This window comes from Stegodyphus dumicola, chromosome X1 (genome assembly GCF_044657685.1).
Source record: "Stegodyphus dumicola isolate Sdum_Otavi_A_Nest chromosome X1, ASM4465768v1".
In the NCBI taxonomy this organism is placed as follows: Eukaryota; Metazoa; Arthropoda; class Arachnida; order Araneae; family Eresidae; genus Stegodyphus; species Stegodyphus dumicola.
The window spans coordinates 119,917,136-119,937,327 of NC_140780.1; the positions used below are offsets into that span (position 1 = coordinate 119,917,136).

Consider the following 20,192-nt stretch of genomic DNA (forward strand, 5'->3'; position numbering starts at 1 on the left):
TTAAGGTCCTCAAGTACATGGGAGCTGTGTAGTGCCGCACGTTCCATCTGTGCCAATAGATGGCGACACGAGCCAACCAACGCAAAGATCACTCACATTAGCGGATAAGAACCGCAACGACCTCTTACGCCGCATGTTCTTCATTATTTATTCAAGAATGCACATCTCCCGGAACTATTTGCTTACCTTCGACTCGTCTTTTTGATTGCTTATCGAACTTTACGAAAATATACCTATATTGCTCTAAAATATGCTGATTGCATGTTCATGCTAAGTTAAGATTGCGCTAGAAGATATACCTAATGCTACTGATTGCTCGTAATTGCTTCACGAATAATTTCTTATTATGCCTTTTTATTGCTACTAGTTAGAATGCCTGCTTATGTTGAGAATTTATGATTGCGCTACTTATGCCATTAGTCTAAATTCATGCTTAACCTATAGTACCGTCTGAGGGTGTTGATACCAAGGGGTATCATTTCTTCTACACTACCGCGATAGGCCATTGGCACCAGTCTGATTTACTAAGCAAGACTCTATGTAGTCGACATTAGTTACTGAAGGAAGTTAAACGTCATGGCGCATTAAAAATGCTTGGTGCAGTGCGTAGCGATTTCGATTGCTAATCAGACGCTTGCAGTATGAAACAGTTAAAATATCCGGATTTATCGCGTAAATGCACATTTGCGATATCGGTAAGATATTTAACTGCCGCTAAACAGACCTGTGATCGAACCCTAAGGTTATTTACTATCCGCAAGCACACGAAAACTTCGTAGGCTGCACTTTTCATTTTTGCGTATAAGTAAGGACACAAGCAAACAACAAAACACCAAGGAGCTCGCATGAGTTATCGCCTGCGACCGCCACAATCTCATCCCATCCCGTCTTTTAAATTAATTAAAGGGAATGAATGTAATGCTGTCAAGTTAGCGCAAAGTCAGAAAATTTATTGCTGACTGCAGTTTCGACTGAGCTGTTTTGAACTTTGTCAAAACATTGTTATTACTGCTAGCACATGAAGTTGTAGTGCTACATGCAGAATGAATGAGCTGGAATTCTTAGTCGAAAGCAGAGCCTACCGGGCCTTAAGTAAGAGAAGCTCTGGCACGTCTTTTATAAAATAGGACCACCATTTCAACAGAAAACTCTTTTGATCCCATAAAAATTTTATTTTACTAATAAATAAACTCTAAAAATTGATTCTATTTTCTGAATTCATGTCTGTTTTTGTTTTCCTTTTGAATCTTCCCTCTCTCTCCCCCCCCCACCAACATACAGTTTTCGGTTAAAATTCCTTCCACACTCTCAAACTATTTCTCGCTTTCTCTCTAATCTAAGTGACGCTTTAACCATTTTACCTTTTTCATTGCTAGGCTGGGAAAAGATTGATCTCTGTTTCTGACATCTCTTGAGTACATTACACTTTATATTCAGCCGGAGCCTAGCTCCGCTAATTCTTAGTTAGTTTTCGAATTGAAACTGCAATTCCCGCCAGAGTCCTAAAAAAAAATTCCAGTTTTTTATTTTATTATTTAACTATTTTTCTTGAAATTGAGATACTTTATTAAGTTTTTATTAATCTCTTGACATTTTATTGAATTTATATAACATTTGTTTATTTTTTTATTATATACTTTATTTACTTATTTTTGTTTGCCTTTTCTGACAGCACAGCTCTCCGTAGGGCTCTGGCACTTCTAATTTTAGAAATTAAGCACTGGTCTAAAGAATAGAGCTGAAACTTCCGACAGATTTTACCACACCTCCAACAGGAAACAAACATGGAACGGAAACATGGAATGAATAAATTTATTACGCTTCTTCGGGCATCGTATGTCAGCTGTCTCACTTAAAACATATGATGATACTCATTGGTGAATTTCAAGAATCGTAACTATTATTATTTTCAATATTTAGTTAGTCGTGGAAAACCTATTACGAGCTCCAGCTCTTTTCTTTTAATCACACACTCCAGCTTCTGCTACACATGCTAAGAGAAATAATAACGTTTGTTAAATTTTCATTGAGTTACAATGAAACTACAATCAACAATAAATTTCATGTTTATCTGTGCTATATTTTCACTGGACACCTTCACTTATTTACTATTAATATAGCTCAAAATTATTTGCCTTGTAATAATCTTCATTTGAGATCCTTAAAATATCATGCAAAAGTTTAAGAAGTAAAATGTGCAATGTAATTCTATTCTTACAAGCGTATTGTTAAATAACTCACAAATGATATTCGTGGGCCCCAAGTATTGTCATTTTTCTAATGAACATATCTTTTTGCGCTTGATAGGGTCGTTCAGGTACTAGTTTTCTGTCCATGGAGTTTCTTCCAGACGGCAGACTTGTTACCGGAAATTCCAGAGGCTTCCTAACTGTGTGGGCACCAAGTGAAGACTCGGGGAAAATTTTCTTTATACAGAAGGAATTCAAAGCTCATGATGTGAGTAATAAGTGTGCAGCAATAAAATTTGCTGCCTGTGACTGTATACTTTTAATTTATAGATATTGTGCTTTCTTTTTAACATTTTCAGGTTAATTAATTTTTATATATACAATGCAACTGAGTGTTTTGTTAATAGAATATGTTTTTAGGAATCTTTTGAAGTAATTAACTGCTTTTAGACTTTATTATTTATAATATTATATAACATTGAACATTTTCGTCAGACTGTTTCAGTGATTTGTTCTGTTTAAATTATTGCACTCGCAATCATAAATAATCAATTATCATTTGTTGTTGCAATCAGAGAAGCCTTAAAGAAATTAGGTATTATAGAAATTAGTATGTTTTTCTGTACTCTGTTGCAAGTGTTAGATTACATACCAAAAGTAAAAGGCAATGTAACGAGTAACACTTAATACAGCACAAAATTAAGCGAATCCATCGTATGTAGTCTTGAAAACTGACAGAAGATGGAAACCATAGTAATAAAAACGTAAGAACGAAAGGCTAAAAGTTTCACGAATGGTCTTAGTAGGATATGTGATTACCCGTGTGGTATCACAACCGTCAAATCTCCTCAGCATTTTGTCTAATCGGAGATTTAACTGGCTACTCTGTGACATTTAGTGCTACTGAATGTGTAGTCCGGTCATTCCGTGGTTACAATAATCTTCGCTTTTCGAGTATTCTGATGACTAGCGTAACTGCTTTCATCCAAGCGTCGCCCTGCGTTAAAAGAAATGTACAGAAGTTCCGTCTGCGCCTAAGGAAGTTAAGATTCAATAGCTTGGTTATTTAGTTTACAACTGCGACAAAATCTCTAGAAAATGTATGAATCTCGGCTCATGCATTCAGTCTAGATCATGCAATTATGTCTTTCATGTTTACAGTTCTGTCTAATATAAATGATGGGTAAAAAAACAGACTCCAGCTTCTTGCCATATGTGTGTGCACTGGATAGTTGCTTTGTAACATGAAGGGCGATTCATTAATAAACTAATCGATTGCCCGTTGTTCCTATATTAAAAAGTGTCATCTTTCTCAGAACCCGTTGTTGTAAAGCCTCTCAACGCTGCTTAGTAATATATTGGGTATTTTTAGCTTTTATAAGCTAAAAAAACGAATAGGCCAGATTTCATGCTTTAATTGCATCATACAATTATGACAAGAAAATTACAATTTAGGAGTCATTATTACTAGGCAATGAGATATTCTATGTTTATTAAATTCTATGTCTATTAAGATTTTTCCTACTTTAGAACTGTCATCTAAGTCTGTCTATCACCATTATAGACAAACTGAGCTTCACTGCAACCTTCAGATATGATACTTTTGTTCCAAACAAGCCAATGACTGTCATAGCTTAAACTTTGCCATCTTGACATTTTCCGCCCACAGAGAACTTTACCTGGAATTTAGCCTCTGGCGTCAATCTTCGAAACCAATTATTTTCTCACCTTTGCGCTACGATTAGGTCTTTGATTCCGCCCCTAAACATCGTTAAAGTCGTTGCCATTTTTACTTCTCTATTGCTGTCTTTCACCGCTGATGAATCCATTCACACATCATTGATAAATTGCTGGTTTCGCATCGTTTTCTTGATGTAGATGAAAGGAGGATTAGTAACTTTTGCACAGCAGGAACATTTTGTTGTCTACTTAATTTCTAATGTTATATGTAATATTTTATAATGATGAAGGCGAATATAATTGATATTTTGCTAATTAACTAATATGAAATTTTTGAGATGCATCAAATATACATATACCATACCTGATTGAGAAAATGCAGCCATAAATCAAAAATCAATGCAAAATATAAAACCATTAAAGACTGCTAAAATACTCTGTTATACAGAAAAGCTGGTATTAGCTACTAGTTTACCATATTTTGCATAATGATAAGGCTCAAAATATGAAAAATAAAAAATAGTAATAAAAAAATTGCACAACCTGCAGTATTTTCGTAACGAAAAGAAAGAAAATATATTTTTTAAGCTTTCATTAAGACAAAAAAAGAGTGTAGAAACCAGTTTGTTATAAATTTACTGAAGAAATACTAGCCTAAATTTCAGTTTTATTGTAAGAAATAATATTTATTTAGTAATTAGAATGACATAAATAATTATGCTGTTTTTAGTTCTTCGGAGGTTTAAGTGATTTAAAATATTCACATAAAAGCTGTAGAAATATAAGTTAGGAACACATGCGTTTTCATTAAATGTAAAAGTAACCGATTTTTGACCCATTTTAATATTCTTCGGCATCGCCTCACATTGCATTTAGAAACTCTGTATTAATCATTCTTATTTTATTTCAAGTGAGATTTTTTATTAAATGCTGTTTTTTGACGTGAGAATTTTTCTTAAAAGGAACATTAATCACTTAGATTACGTACTGGTTACATTTAGGGAGAAGTTACAGCACTGCTATCGTTGCCTGAAGGTGTTCTAGTTTCCGGAGGCAGTGCTAATGACCAAGAAGGAGAAATTCGTGTCTGGGACACTTCAAAGAAATTTGCTAGTCTTGCATCTGCTGTGGTGAGTTGGTACACTTAAGAAATTAATGTATGTCAGAAGTTTTAACTTTCAAAGTGAATATGAAGTTTATTTGGTGTATACACTGAGCACACTATTAGAATCATATTGCAGACGTGTGCTTAGTAACAAATTACGTTGTCAAATACATTTTTAGCCAAATTTGTATATCGTTAGAAAATAGTTTTCAGCAAATTTTCTGGAAAATGGAGCAATCTCACCAAAAGATGCCATTTTTTAACGTTAATATAAATGAATTTTTGTTTTTGGAACTATTTTTTTATAGTAAAAGCATTATTTTCCATTGAAGGTAGTAAATGGAAACTACAGGTAATCCTGGATTTACGACGGTCTGCCATCATGAGGGTCACTAAGTAAAATGAAATAAAGTCATAACTAGAAAATATGGACCGAAACATTAATCGTTTCACTAAAGTTAAAAAATCAAGTAGCAGCCTAAAATTGTTACAAACTATATTAAGAAAAAAAATGTAGGGGGGGGGGAACATTTATGAATTTTCTAATTAGAAATGTAATCTAATTTTTAATCCGGTTTTAATCAATCATCCAAATGAGTAAAAATTGCTCACCTATAATGCTTAATTAAAGACATTTACACATATTTGCTCATGTTAACTAATTTAAAGGAAGGATATGTGTTAAATTTTATAAAAATATGTATGCATACAATGCATATGTATACAAATAAATTACGTGTAAGTGCTACGAAAGCTTGTTACATTGTAGAGACATTAGGATTTTTTTTGAAAGCAAGAGACATTGAAAAATTATCAAACGCCTTCGCCGGGAATCGAACCACGGACTTCTGGAATAACGGCCCAGCGTACAGAACCACTACACCACAAAGGCACGCTAGGAAAGCGGGAGGAATACCTTATATACTCCCGTTTTTAAAGGGCGACTGGTGTTTATAGGTGACCCAATCCCCAAATCCTGGGTGTGGAGAATCATCATCCAACACCTGTTTATTTCGGGCGCCACTGTAGAGACATTAGGATTTTTTGGGAAAGCAAGAAAGATTAAAAAATTATCAAACGCCTTAGCCGGGAATCGAACCACGGACCTCTGGAATATCGGGCCCAGCATGTAGAACCACTACACCGCGAAGGCACGCTAGGAAAGCGGGAGAAATATCTTATAACATTATTAAGTCTATTTTATATTTGATAAAAGTGTATATTATCCAAGATATCCAGAATAAAATAATTCTCCTTCGCAGATCAGAATCGACTTACGACGGGACCACTGGAGTTGCACTTGTCGTAATTTATGGTCTATATGTATAAAAGCCAAATTAAAAAACTATTAGACACAGAAATTCATTCTGAGTCTAATATTGCAGTTCAATGTGTTAAGCCCAGCATTTATCTGGGATTAACTCCAGTTTTTCTAAATTTCATATTAAGGGCCGGAATTTATCATAGTGGGGATGTTTAACTGCAAACAAATCAAAATTATTAGCTTAGACCGATTATTCCAGCGAACTTAATGCTAATTGTTCTAAATGAATTATACGATTCGCCCATGTTTGTACAAATAGGAATTAGATAAACAGTAAAACTAGTTCATGAGGGCCAGACGGTGTAGTGGTTAGGAGAGCCGACTGCGTTACCGAAGGGTCCGGGTTCAAAACCCGGAGAAGGCATGGATGTAAATTGTCTGTTCCCTCATAGGAGGTAACGGTAGCTGACTATTAGGTGCCTCCAGAATAAAATGGCCTCAACTTCCAGCCTTAGGAGTGGCCAGTGCTAGAAAGCAAGTGCGCGTCTTAAAAAAAAAAAGTGTTTCATATTACTTTCCTCTTAGTTTTCATGTATTTTATGTCAAAGTAAATATTTTCTTCTTTATCTAAAAAAATTGGAAATTGGTAAGTATGTTTTATATCTTTATTATGTGCATCTATTTGTAGTGTTTTCTAGTTGGCTGAGAAAGAGCTTTTTTCTCGTTAATACATCGAACAACTACACAGCTGCGTTTCTCAAAGTTTTTTCTCAAGTGCGGACCACTTTTATAAGAAAAGAATGTGCTGAGGACTACTTTATTTTTGCCTCTTCGAAAGTAATCTTTCTTAGCATATAGTACTACCAGTATACTTAACACACATATCTAATTAAAATTCATTTAACTTTACATCGCTATAAAATAACTAACAATTCGTATTCGTTTTTAATAATGCGAAGTACTTATAATTTCATCTGATTGCTAAAAATTGAATAAATGCTGCTACTCACATTAGTGAGATAGGTGAACATACTGATTCTTGGACAGCTATTTGGATGTATGCTGGTAAGTTTAAGTCTGAAATCGACACATAAAATCGATTTCAGTGCTTTGCTTTTATTTGAATTGGTGATGAAAACTCTTTCGCACTCAGGTTATATAGAAGCAAATTGAATTATAATCTTTTAAGCACAGTTGTACGGTTCACTATATTCCCTTTTCACTGGTTATGAGTTCAGTGACGCCAAATGTGCAGCGAAACGATGGTGACAAGCACCACAATTACAGTACTTTAAATTCCTCTTTCGTTGCTAAGAGTAGATTTCGAAGCCCGTAAGTAGGGTAACCGATAATAGAATTTCATAAAATGTCAGTATTAGGGGACATAAAATTTACACCTTTTTGTATTTGTAATTATTAATTTCATAAAACTTTAGTCTTAGGATAGACGATTGCCATGTGTATTTTCTGCATTCTAAGATTTTCGGCTATAGTGTGATATATACGCAGTTAATTTGAATTTTACTTTTTGTCATTTTTGGAAATCTAGGACACAAAGGTAGGCATCGATGACAAATTATGGTCCGCAAATTGAGAAACGCTGGTGTGGACCACAGACTGAGAAACGCGGATGTATGGAATTATTAACTTGTTAGACTGATTATATTTCATTACGGGTCTGTTAGAAAATTACTCTCAAATAATAAAGCTTAAGATTCTCATTTCATTTGTGTTCTTTGTGTTTGATGTTAGTATTTCATTGCATACAAAGTGTTTATTGGCTTGATTTCAGATTTAATTATCGCAAATGCTAATGCGTAAATAAATATCGTTTGTGAAACAAGGTATGGATACAAAATCCAAGTATTTGAAATAATACATGGAAGTTTTATAAAAGGATATGTTTAGTTTGGCCATTTGCCGAAGACATTTTCGCCTACTTGATAGAGGGTATTACCAAATAACTTTATTTCATTTGTGTTTCTACAGAATTTTTACATTACGGTAAACTTGACTTGGCTATTTTCTCAAAAAGAAATCACAAAACCCGAGTTGAGGAAATTTAACAACTGCTGGTTTGTCCTCCAACGAGCCACCAAGTGCCGAGGAGTTAAAACCACTAGGTCGCTCTGGTTTCTGTTCCCGACGAATAGTACGAGTATATTGAGTTTTCGTGATACGATCTAGTTTCCTATAAAGCACTTCGTGAAGGCACCTGTCCTAGCTGTCGCGTCTTTTATGGAAAATATTTTAGCCAATCGACTTCCAATAATTTAAAACCTGGAAAACACGTCGGCGGCTTTGTGAAGTGCTGCCCGTTTTGCGTGATGCAGAAACCGTTGAGTGCATGAAATCCGATGCCAATACGAAGGTATACATTTTCAAGGAAGACTCATTTTCATAAAACATTGAAACAGGTATGCATTTTCAGAAAGATTTTTGAAACAATGGTTTTTACGAAAATGGAAAGCCACTTGGATCGTTTTAAAATTAATTTTACATTCATTTACACATTACTAATTTAAAAAAAAAAATACGTTGATAAACCCGCCAAGTTTAGGGGGGCTTCATTAGTAAAACAAACTTAATTCAATTTGCTTCAGAGATTGATTTTTTCCTCGTGGATGTCGAAGATTGGACAAACAGAATTTTACAGAGACGGCGATGCATTTCTAAAAATGGATCCTGATGGGCAAATAATAGATCTGATGGACACTTTAAATTTTTTAAATTAAAAAAAAAAAAGTCAATTTTGGGATTACTGATAGCATTGACAATGTCATATTAATAGTATCTCTAGGGTTATATATAAGGGCTATTTTTTAGTTAAACTGTGAAGAATATGGAATTAAATTGGTGAAGAAAAAAAGGTTTTGTCATCGTATGTGAAATGGCCTAGCGATTCTTCCATCCGTTCCTGTTCTAAGGAATTGCGTCTTCTCCGCGTGTACTTCGGTATAGTAACTGGTAGCATGTGCAGCTGTTAAGCGGAAGATCCACGAGGCTCGAATTCTACGAGGATGTATCGCATTTTTTGTATTTGTTATTTCGAAACACCTAATAACCCTGCTCTAACGCCCAACCAATCGATGTAGTAGACGATTATTCGTCACCAGCTAGATTTGGTTGACTGGTGTCATCCGTTTCTTTCCAGTCACCTTTTAATTGGACAGAGGATATGAAAAAGTATCGCTTTCCCCAATGCGTGCTCTCGTGGTGTAACTCGTTGCACGTCTGGCTGGCATCTAGAAGATCTGTGTTACGCCTGTACGCATGCATTTTATTTATTTAGAATGAAATATTACTTGCAATACGATATAGAAATTAATAAAAGTCGTCAAATTAAATGTAAAATAATATAACTAATAATAATATGCCTAATAATATTACCTTCAGTAATAAAATGATGCTGATTTCTAGAATTTCTGCAAAGGTAGAAAAAAAAATTCTTTGAAAAATATAGAAAACATATTTTTTCTGTTTTTTTTCACATTTTTCGCAGCGAATCGCGAGAAAAAGTTGCCTCTGGTGACTAAAACCATCGTTTCTATCTTATTTTTGTTACATCTATAGAAATTTAGCAGTTAGTTTTGTAGCTTTCTTTTTGAGGGCGCGGAATGTGTTCCCCCCCCCAAAAGGCAGTTAAAATTCAAGTGCAGACTGAAATTATATTAGAAAACTGATTGTGTTAGATAAAACATTGAAAATATTGGAAAGCAGCAATGCACACACACACACACACACACACACACACACACGCACACAACCCCCCCAAAAAAAAGAATGCTTTTTTGCTTCATTTAGAAATACTTAATATTATAAAAAAATTAATTTATAAATCAATGTCAATACGATATTGAAAATACTATATTTAGTGATGCAGCCCTGTTTTGCAGATTTCAGGAAATTTGAAAATTTCTTCAGAAGGTTTGCCATAAGGGATCAAATTCGTCAGAAATTTTGTTTTTAATTATTATTATTATTATTATTATTATTATTATTATTATTTTCCTGATTGTGGACGGAGTATTAGCAGCGAATTTTTCTACTCTAGTATTTGGACATTAGTATATACATATACTGAGAAAAATTGAGATTTCCTTGGGCTTAAAGGATTCGCCCTTGGTGGAAAAAACCCTGCAGAATTTGGCAGGTTGTTTTTTTATGGGGGGGGACATGCATGAATCAGAATGGGGTACGTAAATGGTTTTAGGAGTTTTTTATTTTATTTATTAATTTTTTTTTTTTTTTTTTTTTTTTTTTTTAAGAAGAACGAGCAGATTGATGTATGTGACGAAAAAGATTGGGGGAATCTCTGAAGAGTGATGATGATTTTCATTAAATTACGTAATTGGCTTAATGGCCGGGTAGGAAGCTTTTATGGCAAAAGTAACTAAGAGTTGACGACACGTTGCATCAAAACTTTTAACTGGGAATTTAGCGGCGTGGATTCTTGTGAGAGGTAAAGATAATGATTACAGTTTACATGTATGAATTAAAATGTTTTCTTCCATTTCCATTTTTATTTTTGTGTTTTTCCTAGCTGAATAAAAAAATAGCCTTCGTATTTTAAAGAGATAAAATATTAAGAAATCTGTATTAAATTCGCTCAAATGTTAAATAAAAAGAGATCAGGATTGAATTCAGTTTGGTTTCTTAAAATAGAAATGTATTAGATTATTTGCTTTAAGCTAGTGGCAATGTAGATAATTAATAACATATTTTAAAAATTAATATTAATGTGTTAGAACTAGTTTCCCAGCGTCACTAATTATTGTATGTCTGAATAGTGAACTCTCAAAGTACCCAGATAAAAAAAACTGCTATGGATGTCTCTGCATGTGTATGAGTTCGGCATATTAAATCTCCAAAGAAAATCAATGCGTATAAAGGAACACAGTTTGAAAACACGTTATAGACCATCATGAAACTTTCCTTTCCAGTGGATCAATGCTACTTGTTCTGACACAATAAGGAAAAAGAAAAATTTCTTTCGTTCATTTTTACTATTTTGTGTCGAATAAACTGAATATTCAATTATTTTCTAGCTTCCAACTGGGTCTGGAGGAGTGACGTCACTGTGCCCGCAGAAGACTGTCACTAGCGAATGGGAAATTTTTGTTGGCACAAATAAGAATGTCATCTTAGAAGGATCTGTAATTTGGGCTTTGAATCCTGTAGTTCATGTAAGTTGAAACAATAAATAATATTAATTCTAGAAAAATATGCTTGAGGGTGTTCTTTTTTTCCTCCCACAGCGCTGCATATTATATCAGTATCTAACAAAAACAGAGTCCATAGATTGCATTTGTCTTTCATGGCTTATGAACAAGTATTACAGAATACAAATTCCGTGACTGATAGCAAGCCAAAATGTGATAGCTTAAGTTGATTACAGTTATGGATTTTACGGTTCTAGTATCAACGCTATATTCTATACATCGGTTCATTGATTACTGAACTAGCAGTTTAGATAATCCGTTCGATTGTTTGTGGTTTACGACTCTCAACATCTTATAATGATGATGGATAATTTCTTTCTTGCATATTCAGGTTATCGTGAAAAAGGAAAATGGAAAAATATTTTTCGTTGTTCACATCATAAAAGTATATATGTATTATTATCATGATTGTGAAGAGTTGATGTGAATGTACATAATGGTAAGTGGATGCTCTTTGTTACTGATGGCTGACCATTTATCTTTTACGGATGGACAGTACTGTAATAAAATTCTTTAGTGTTTTCGTCGATTGCTTCATGAGTTTAAATGCGAAGAATTTTTATTTTTTGTTTGAAAAACAGTATGTAACATCATCATAGAAGAATAGTGCAGTTATTTCTGGAGAGCGAACATACTAAAATCGCATTGAATGGCTAACAGGCTCTCCAGATCTTAGCCTCTTCGAATACATCTACTTGGGTGTCGCAGTTCTGCTCGAAATCCCTTCATAAAGCAAGCAGGATTTCATTCTTCTGTGAGCAAGTAATGGAGTAGTTTGCTTCAAGACCTCTTGGATGACTTAATGCTGAGCATACGAAAACGTTGTCAGAATTTCGTCCATGCTCGGGAATAAATTTCGCTTTGACATATCTCTCTTTTCTAACAATGTACATCCATTTTCTCGTTATATTTTTTCGCTATTTGCATTCAAACAGTTAAAAAGAGTTTTACATGTGGTATTAGGTGTTACGATGCTCAAAATGCGTTTATTATCATTACGTGTCTATTTATTTTATAGTTATAAAATTTTGCATTTTGTTTTTGCACTGTAGTGTAACATACCAATAAATTTAATCCGCAGCCTCTGACTTGTAGCGGAGTAGGTAAGACCGCTGAACTTCGTAGTTCGACCCGGATTTGAGTCTTGATGAGCGAGCTAACTGCGTGTGTGTTTTTGAGACTTTTTCTCATTTCTGTAATGTAAATATGAACCATTTTTTTTTCAGACTCTCTTCTACAAAGACATTCTTTTTTTAATACTGTTAAATTACCCAGCTTCTTTTAAATACCGTTAAAATTATCTTTTTAAATGGGCCCCTCGATTGATTTTGACATGAGTCACATCCATTAAAGAAGCCCTGTACATATGTTTCATTCAACGACTTTAATGCAATTTATTAGAATCGTAATAATATCCATACTTTCCTTAATGCCTTATCAGGATAACTGAGTGAAATTTGTAAGATGGTTGTATGCTAACAGTTTGTCCTGTTGATTGTTTTCCATGTGCCTGTCTGTTGTTTTGGACCTGTGCAATGAGGGAAGAACTGCTAGAGCTTGGAGGTGGCTTGTTATCTTTAATAAGAAATCCAATGGGTTGGCGACGTTATCTAAATATCATGCAAAGAACCATCCGAAGTGCAGTATGCTTTCAAGGATGCTTTCTTCCGCTTCTGTGTGAAATGTCTTTATTATGTGAAACCTCTTTTTTTCTCATTATCCCTAAATCGAATTCTTGGGAGGTATAAGGATTCGATCCACGTGTTATGTCACATCCGACACGCATTATGTTACCTGTGAGCAATATTTAGTTGTAGAGTGGATTGACTAGGTGTGATTAGTGTCTCCATCTTTATCCATTAAATACTGTTTTTCGCTGTTGCTTTTGTCACCATTGTCTTTAAGCTAAGTAATACAATTTATAACTGCCATTCTTATAAGGAAAAGCGCTAATTTTACTGCTGTGTACAGACTGTATTCTATCTCTTTTTATGAATATTTGGAAATAAGATAGTTTACATTAAATAGGAACTAACTATCAAATAATATACTTCTGCAGAATCAGGACTTTTGAAAGAGAAAGTAAAGTAATGTTCGACTTTCCAAATAGCCCATAAGTAGCCACACATACAATGAGTGTTCGTAAGTTTGACGCAGGTGTGTTTCCTCTTCAAAAATTATATTCTCTGTGTTTTGCAGAACTGACGCTGATGATTTAAGTATTGAAAATTTAGTTAAACTAAATGATACAAAGCTAAACATTTATATGCGGAACTTGGAGAACAAGAGGTGGAGAATTTTCATTGAAAATTATAATATATTATTACGAATTAGTCAATAAAAATAAATTCTGATTTCTTTTGTTTTAAAATATTTAATTTAATTTCCAGGGTCACTGTGATGACGTCAGAGCTTTAGCTGCGCATCCGGATAAGGCCTACTTCGTTACTGCTGGTCTTGATCGCTACATCTGTAAATGGGAAATCAACAGTCTTGTCTGGAAAGTCCAAAGTGATGTATGTTGAAATATTATCAAGTTAATGAGTGTTTCTTTCAATTAAAAAATAAGTGAAAGGGCAAACATTTATTTTATTTTGTTAATATAAATTTCGGAAAACCACTTTCTACTCATAGCCAATTACATCTAATAAAATATAATCTAAAATTTTGAATTTTTTTTATATGCTTTCGTTTTTATTTGAACCACAAATTAGATTTTATTTAAAAACGATCAGTCTGAACTATTAAAATAAAAATCACCGACAGAAGGCATATGAGGCTATTATTAACATGTTAAAATTTGAGGGTGTTGGAAAGTTCAACCATAAGGTTAATAATTTTCACTCGACCTCATACGCAGAAAATGGCCTCAAACACTTCTGGAATAAATATGCTGATTGTGCATTTTGCCACTCGAAATAAATATTGCAGAGAACTGTTTGAGTCACCCGTCCCCAGAAACCGAAGCGCTATCTGCGTTTATTTTTGATGGCAGAGCATCTTGAAAGAACTTTTTATTTATTTATTTATTTTGAATAAGTGGAGTGAACATTTCCAATAAAGTTTCAAATTATCCTTCACTCATTCTGATGAAGTTTTTGTAACTTTGGATATCCTCGTGCAAAGTTCATTTAAAAGTTAAATCAGTGCTCCCAACTCATCACGGCGAGCTACACAGTCACGTTTTGATTACCTTTTCTTCTTCTCCCCCCCCCATTCCAGAGCAGAAATTAATTCGTTGGAAACAGCTTCGCAAACTTCAAGCACAGCAACTTACTCGTTCGTGTCCATTTTGCAAACAAACGGAGGTGAGTTGTGAGTCCGCTCTGATTGGTGTAAACAATCTATCAGTGTACAGATCCGTCACTCGGTTCGAGACGCTCGGACGAGGGGCTCACTCGGAGAAGTGTAAACCGGGCTTAAATGTGAAACCGCAACTAGTTTAAGAAACTGAAAGAACGAGTTACTCTGTTATTAACATGCAATGTGTACTCAACAATTAAAAGCACAGTACTGGTTATTGTTGAAAGCTAGAAACTTTGACCCTTAAGAGTCAAGAACAGATCTATAGCTTAACATAGTAACTAGAACTAGTGGATGGCAAGTAGTATTTTTACTGATTTTCATTTGAAATGGAACAGCGAGCTAAAAAAGGGAAAACAGCTTGGCTAGTAAGATGACTGTGCAGCATACACACATATCTCTTTCTTTCTGAAAAATGTTACTGCTTTCCTCCAAATACACCTTCTAACATTCAGCCTTTAGACCAGGTTATTATATGAAAGTTTGCAAGTTTTATTACAGAAGTGTAAACAGAACTGAATCTTGTGAAAATGAATTCGAAAAAGATAATTCAGTCGACATCTGTGCTAAAGACCATGCATATTGAAGTGAATGCTGGAGTCATTCTCCTAAAACACGCATAAAACTGCTTTCGAAATGCAGCTTTTATGTAGAAGAAGCCTAAGAGGAACTGTTAGTTACAACTAATGTTTCAGACATCAGTGAGGGAAGCTATGAAGATTCATTTTTAGAATAATATATGTCTATTAACGACAATTTTCAGACAAGATATGTGAAGACTGATATGAAAAAGGGGTTAAAAGAGCTCCACAAACTGATAGTGAAAGTGGAACAGAAAAAAGTGATGACATGCAAGCAACAATCGTGTCTAGAAAAACACTGCATATTCCAAGAACCGAAAGGTGTTGCCAGCAGCTTTACAAAATTGTAATACAGTTGAAAATTGTTGATGAACTGTGTGAAAGAAACATTGATAGAATACTTTTTTGTAAAAGTTGAAAATTTCACCAAAATCATAATTATAAAAATATGTTGATAAATAATTTTAAAAAAATAAATTTTAACTCTGCGTAAATAGTTTATTTTAGGATAATTATTTAATTTTTAGGTTTAAGTATTTATTTTATTACAGAAGTTTAAAACAGATATCACAATTTGCAGTACACAAATCGATGTTTATTAAATTCCAGCCGCTTAATAGATTCAAATATGTTTGGAATGGAAGTGATTTTAATAAGTGAGGGGCACTGTATTCGTGATTATTGCAGCACCACGAAGAAATCGCCAGAATTGTATGAAATGTATTCCATATACTACTTGTTATACAAAGAAATGATTAAATTTAGAGTGCATTACAAAAATACTAAATGCCGAAAATCAGTATTTGAGGAAACAGACATGTGCTGCGATATAAGTTTGTACTAGTAATGGTGTTAAATCAAACACGTTTGATATGTGTACCTGACGAATAGCATTCCATGTTGCTTCTATCATGCCCATAGTTAATTCTTATTGGTTGCGGTACGAAATTTTACTAGCGAATTGCCGACTCATAAAATTGTAGGTATGTTCAATGAATGATATTCCCCATTCACCAGACTGAATGACTGTTCTTGAAAACTGATGTTGCAGATTTAAATAAACAAATTATACGTAATTCCTTTCATTGCAGAGTGAATGCTTTTCAGTAACTATTCATCCTCACGGCAGTATTGTAGCAGTTGGTGATGAACACGGGGACGTTACATTCTTAAATATGGAAGATGGCCTTCACGTTACAACTCTACCTGTCACTAACAGTCCTCTTTACACGCTAAAATATTCACCAGGTTTGTTATTCATCTGCTATTCTCTTTTTTAATCTTTTTCTTTATATACATCCGTACATTTTTAGACTTTATCAAACGAAAATTGAACCAGTCATGTATCTGAGCCTTGTTTTTGACATTACATGTATAGTAGATTCCTGATTAACATTCAGTCTATGTAACATTATCAGGGACGACGTTCATGTTAACCCAAATTGTGGTTATTTTACACGATTAAAAAAAAAAAAAAAAAAAAAAAAACTAGAAAAAATGAATAACCAGTGTTATAATTACCAGTAAGTACTATTAATAATTTACCTGTAAGTTTAATTTGGAGAATAATTTAATTAAATTATGGGGATTAAATCAGCATTCAAAACAAAAGTTCATTTTAAAACAGAAGAAACAATGCTTTTGTTTATATTTTTCTTTGATTTTTAATATGAGCCAATAGGAAACGAAAGATTAATAGCTGTAAACTTAATTTATTTTGCCATTTAACGAATTATTTTTAATGCATAATTTAAATATGTTTCAGAGTATGCACAATTAAATTACGTATAGTTGTGAATAAGAACAATTTCAAAAGGTCGGGACATCATCTGACTATCACTGTGGTAATCACTTCGCGCATATTCTTCTTTCATTTACTGTAAAAATTTTGCTTTATTATGATAGTTTTTGTCATAATTCAATTTCTGTGATTCCGCAATAAAGATATTTAAACTTTTTTATGACAAGGTCTGGTTAATTCATAATCGGATTAATCCACCCCCATTTAATCGGGACTTGGAATAATTTACTACTTATTTTAACGTGCGCATCACTAAAAATATTATTATTGCCTTTTTTTATTTTGATATCTTCAGAACTTAGGCTGTAATAACCTAAGGACATTGACCCTTTTCAACAAATGAAATTCATGATTTTGAGTGGTGCAAAATTCTCTTTGAGCATTTTGATGTTAGGCGTTTTTCAGGAAGGTATAGTCCTAGTAGGAATTTACAACAAATTACTCGAGCCATGTTGCCCTAGTGGCAGGACATTCAGCTTATATTACATAGTTTTTTTATTCATGTTCAAAGTTTAAACTTTTTTTCAGTACCCATAATGTTTTATCTGACATTTGTGCCTTCCAATTCTTCGAATGGTCATGTATTTTAAAATAATCTGTATGTACCATATGCTGTAGAGAGAAGTGAATGATCGAACATGTCTTAATATTCTTACTGTAAAACCGTGATGTATTTCAGTGACAACCAGCACAGATTGTTCATTTTGTTTAATTGTTCCCGAAAGCATAAGCAACGAAAATTAATCATTCAAACTTTCTAGCAGTTTTATACTTTTCCTGCCATGCAATATTCTCTCATCCGTGCAAACTTTAGACTCTACTTTTAACTATTAAACTTTAGACTATTTTAGCCGTATTTCGATTTTATTGAATTAAATCTGTGGTAGAAAAACATTTTATAATTCACTAAGACCAGCTGTTATACACATTTGTGTCAGATAGTGAATTTAACTTATGTCTTTCAGCAAGATTTGACAGATGCATTGTCAGTAATTTATTTCAAACTGTTATTTTTTAATATATTTTTTTAAATGTTGGAGCTGTGTCTTGCACTATACTCTTTCTTTATTTTATAACCCCTGCCTTTTCCACGCAAGTCACTTGAAACTAAGAAATACACCAGTGTTGCGTTGCCGCTTTTTGTTCACTTCTAAATTCATAGTCTAATACTGCAAAAAGTTGTGTTTATTCTTCAGACTAGCACTACTGAGTGTTTCATTTGTTGCATAATCTACAATGCTTGAGTATTTATCAATGTCAGTCTGTTTGTAAAAAATGTATATGAGTAAATGCATGTGATACTACATACCAAATACATAAATTTATGCTTAGCGTTTCACTTCTCATTTATCCATTAGAGCGTAGCGATAACCGCTAAGTTGCTACATATAGAAATATTGAATTTGCATTGCTTAGGATATCAGAAATACAGCTATAATTTGATCGCACTGTGTGATGACTAAACAAGTTACAGGAAAAGAGTTAAAGCCACTGTAAAATCATTTCTTCAAACTGAGAAATGCTTTCTCTTCCTGCAGTCAGTGGCAACAATGCTGTATTAAAATCATGTCTTACTTGTTCCATGCCCTTACAACCATTCTCATATATAATCTCTCAAGTTGCAACTGTAATTTAATGTTGCAAGTTCAGTCCCATCTTAGCTAGTAATTTAACCTTGAATGGAATGCGACTCTATTTGAAACGAAATAAAGGAAATAAAGTTTCAAAGCTGAATGTGCGATTCGTGCATAACATTTTAGCCGTATTTTGACTAGACCTGTTTTAAAAAAATAAGAAATTAGTTCTTATTATGCTATTTATTTACATCAAATATATATATATATATATATGTATTGTGTTGCCATAAAATCTTTGTCTTTTAATTGTAAAATAATCTTTTTTTTCTTTTTTTTTTTTTTTGGTCTTGACTGAAAATTAATGAACTATATTTTAAAACATTTTGTAACCAATTTTGTTTTCTATGCAGATGGTGATACCCTTGCTGTTGGATGTTCAGATGGGAATATCTACTTTTTTCAGACGCACAGTAATGGTTATATGTACAAAATTGACTTTGTTTTGTCTGTAAGTAATGAAAAACAGATATAACAACATCAGCAATGCAATTTTCTTTTGTGTTGGCTTGCATTTTTAATTGTAGCTAATCAGAATCTGGGTTTAAGTCTCTAATGATAGAATTAGTATAAAATTTTGTTCCATATTTGTTTTCGATGTTCAGTGCCTTGTGTGTTTTCGCTGACTTTCTGTTCACGCCAATTGCAATATTTTGTATTAAGAAGAAGAATGAAATATGTAAAAATCAGTAATATATTTTGAAAAAAACATTTATGCAACATACTGGAATTCATGTTGTCCAGCCTTGATTATCGTAGTGAAAGTAATAATATGTAGTAACATTTCTTTGTTCTTAAATGGTAGCGGATGACCAACAAAGTATAAACGGAAAACTCACCACTGGTCTTCTGTACCCTAATAATGATAAACAAAAACAGTCATAAAAATGTAAAATAATAACTACTAAATAATGGCAAAGAATGCCTTTTAAGTTTGATACAGTTTCTATGCAGTGTAGCATTTCGCCGTTCAGTGTTTGCATGAGTCATTCATTAAAATATGCGCATTTTATATTAGATTTTGGTTTATTTAATTCAAGAGACTTGTATTAAATTATTTCTTATGAGAGTGTTTCGACCTTTTGCATTAATGAGATATAAAACTGTATACAGTGTATTCTCGATTTTCCGGTTGCAGATTATCTGTGCATGCATTGCCTAACGCACACAATCACCTCTATTCGAAAGAGTATAAAAAACAAACATGTGAAAGTCCGAGTTTGAACGTTTGAGCTGCACTGCATAAGCCGAAAGTCATGATCGGAAACTCAAATAGTCCGAAAGCGTAATAACCGCAGTTCTTGGAATATCAGCTGGATTAACGGGCACTTGGTGATACGCCCGCTCAAGATCAAGAGTTGTAAAAATAGCTTTTCCCTCTAAAACCTGCATACAGTCTTGAATGTGCGAGAC

General features: G+C 33.5%; 1 protein-coding gene across 1 annotated transcript in view; it reads left to right on the plus strand.

The window, feature by feature from the left end:
• Positions 1-20,192, plus strand: part of DCX-EMAP (Doublecortin-domain-containing echinoderm-microtubule-associated protein) — a 151,804-nt gene that overhangs the window by 110,658 nt on the left and 20,954 nt on the right. The window contains exons 9-14 of the mRNA XM_035352541.2: positions 2,308-2,457; positions 4,871-4,999; positions 11,287-11,424; positions 13,851-13,976; positions 16,436-16,592; positions 19,133-19,230. Of these exons, the coding sequence (XP_035208432.1) occupies positions 2,308-2,457; positions 4,871-4,999; positions 11,287-11,424; positions 13,851-13,976; positions 16,436-16,592; positions 19,133-19,230 (798 nt within the window). The remainder of the gene's footprint in view (positions 1-2,307; positions 2,458-4,870; positions 5,000-11,286; positions 11,425-13,850; positions 13,977-16,435; positions 16,593-19,132; positions 19,231-20,192) is intronic.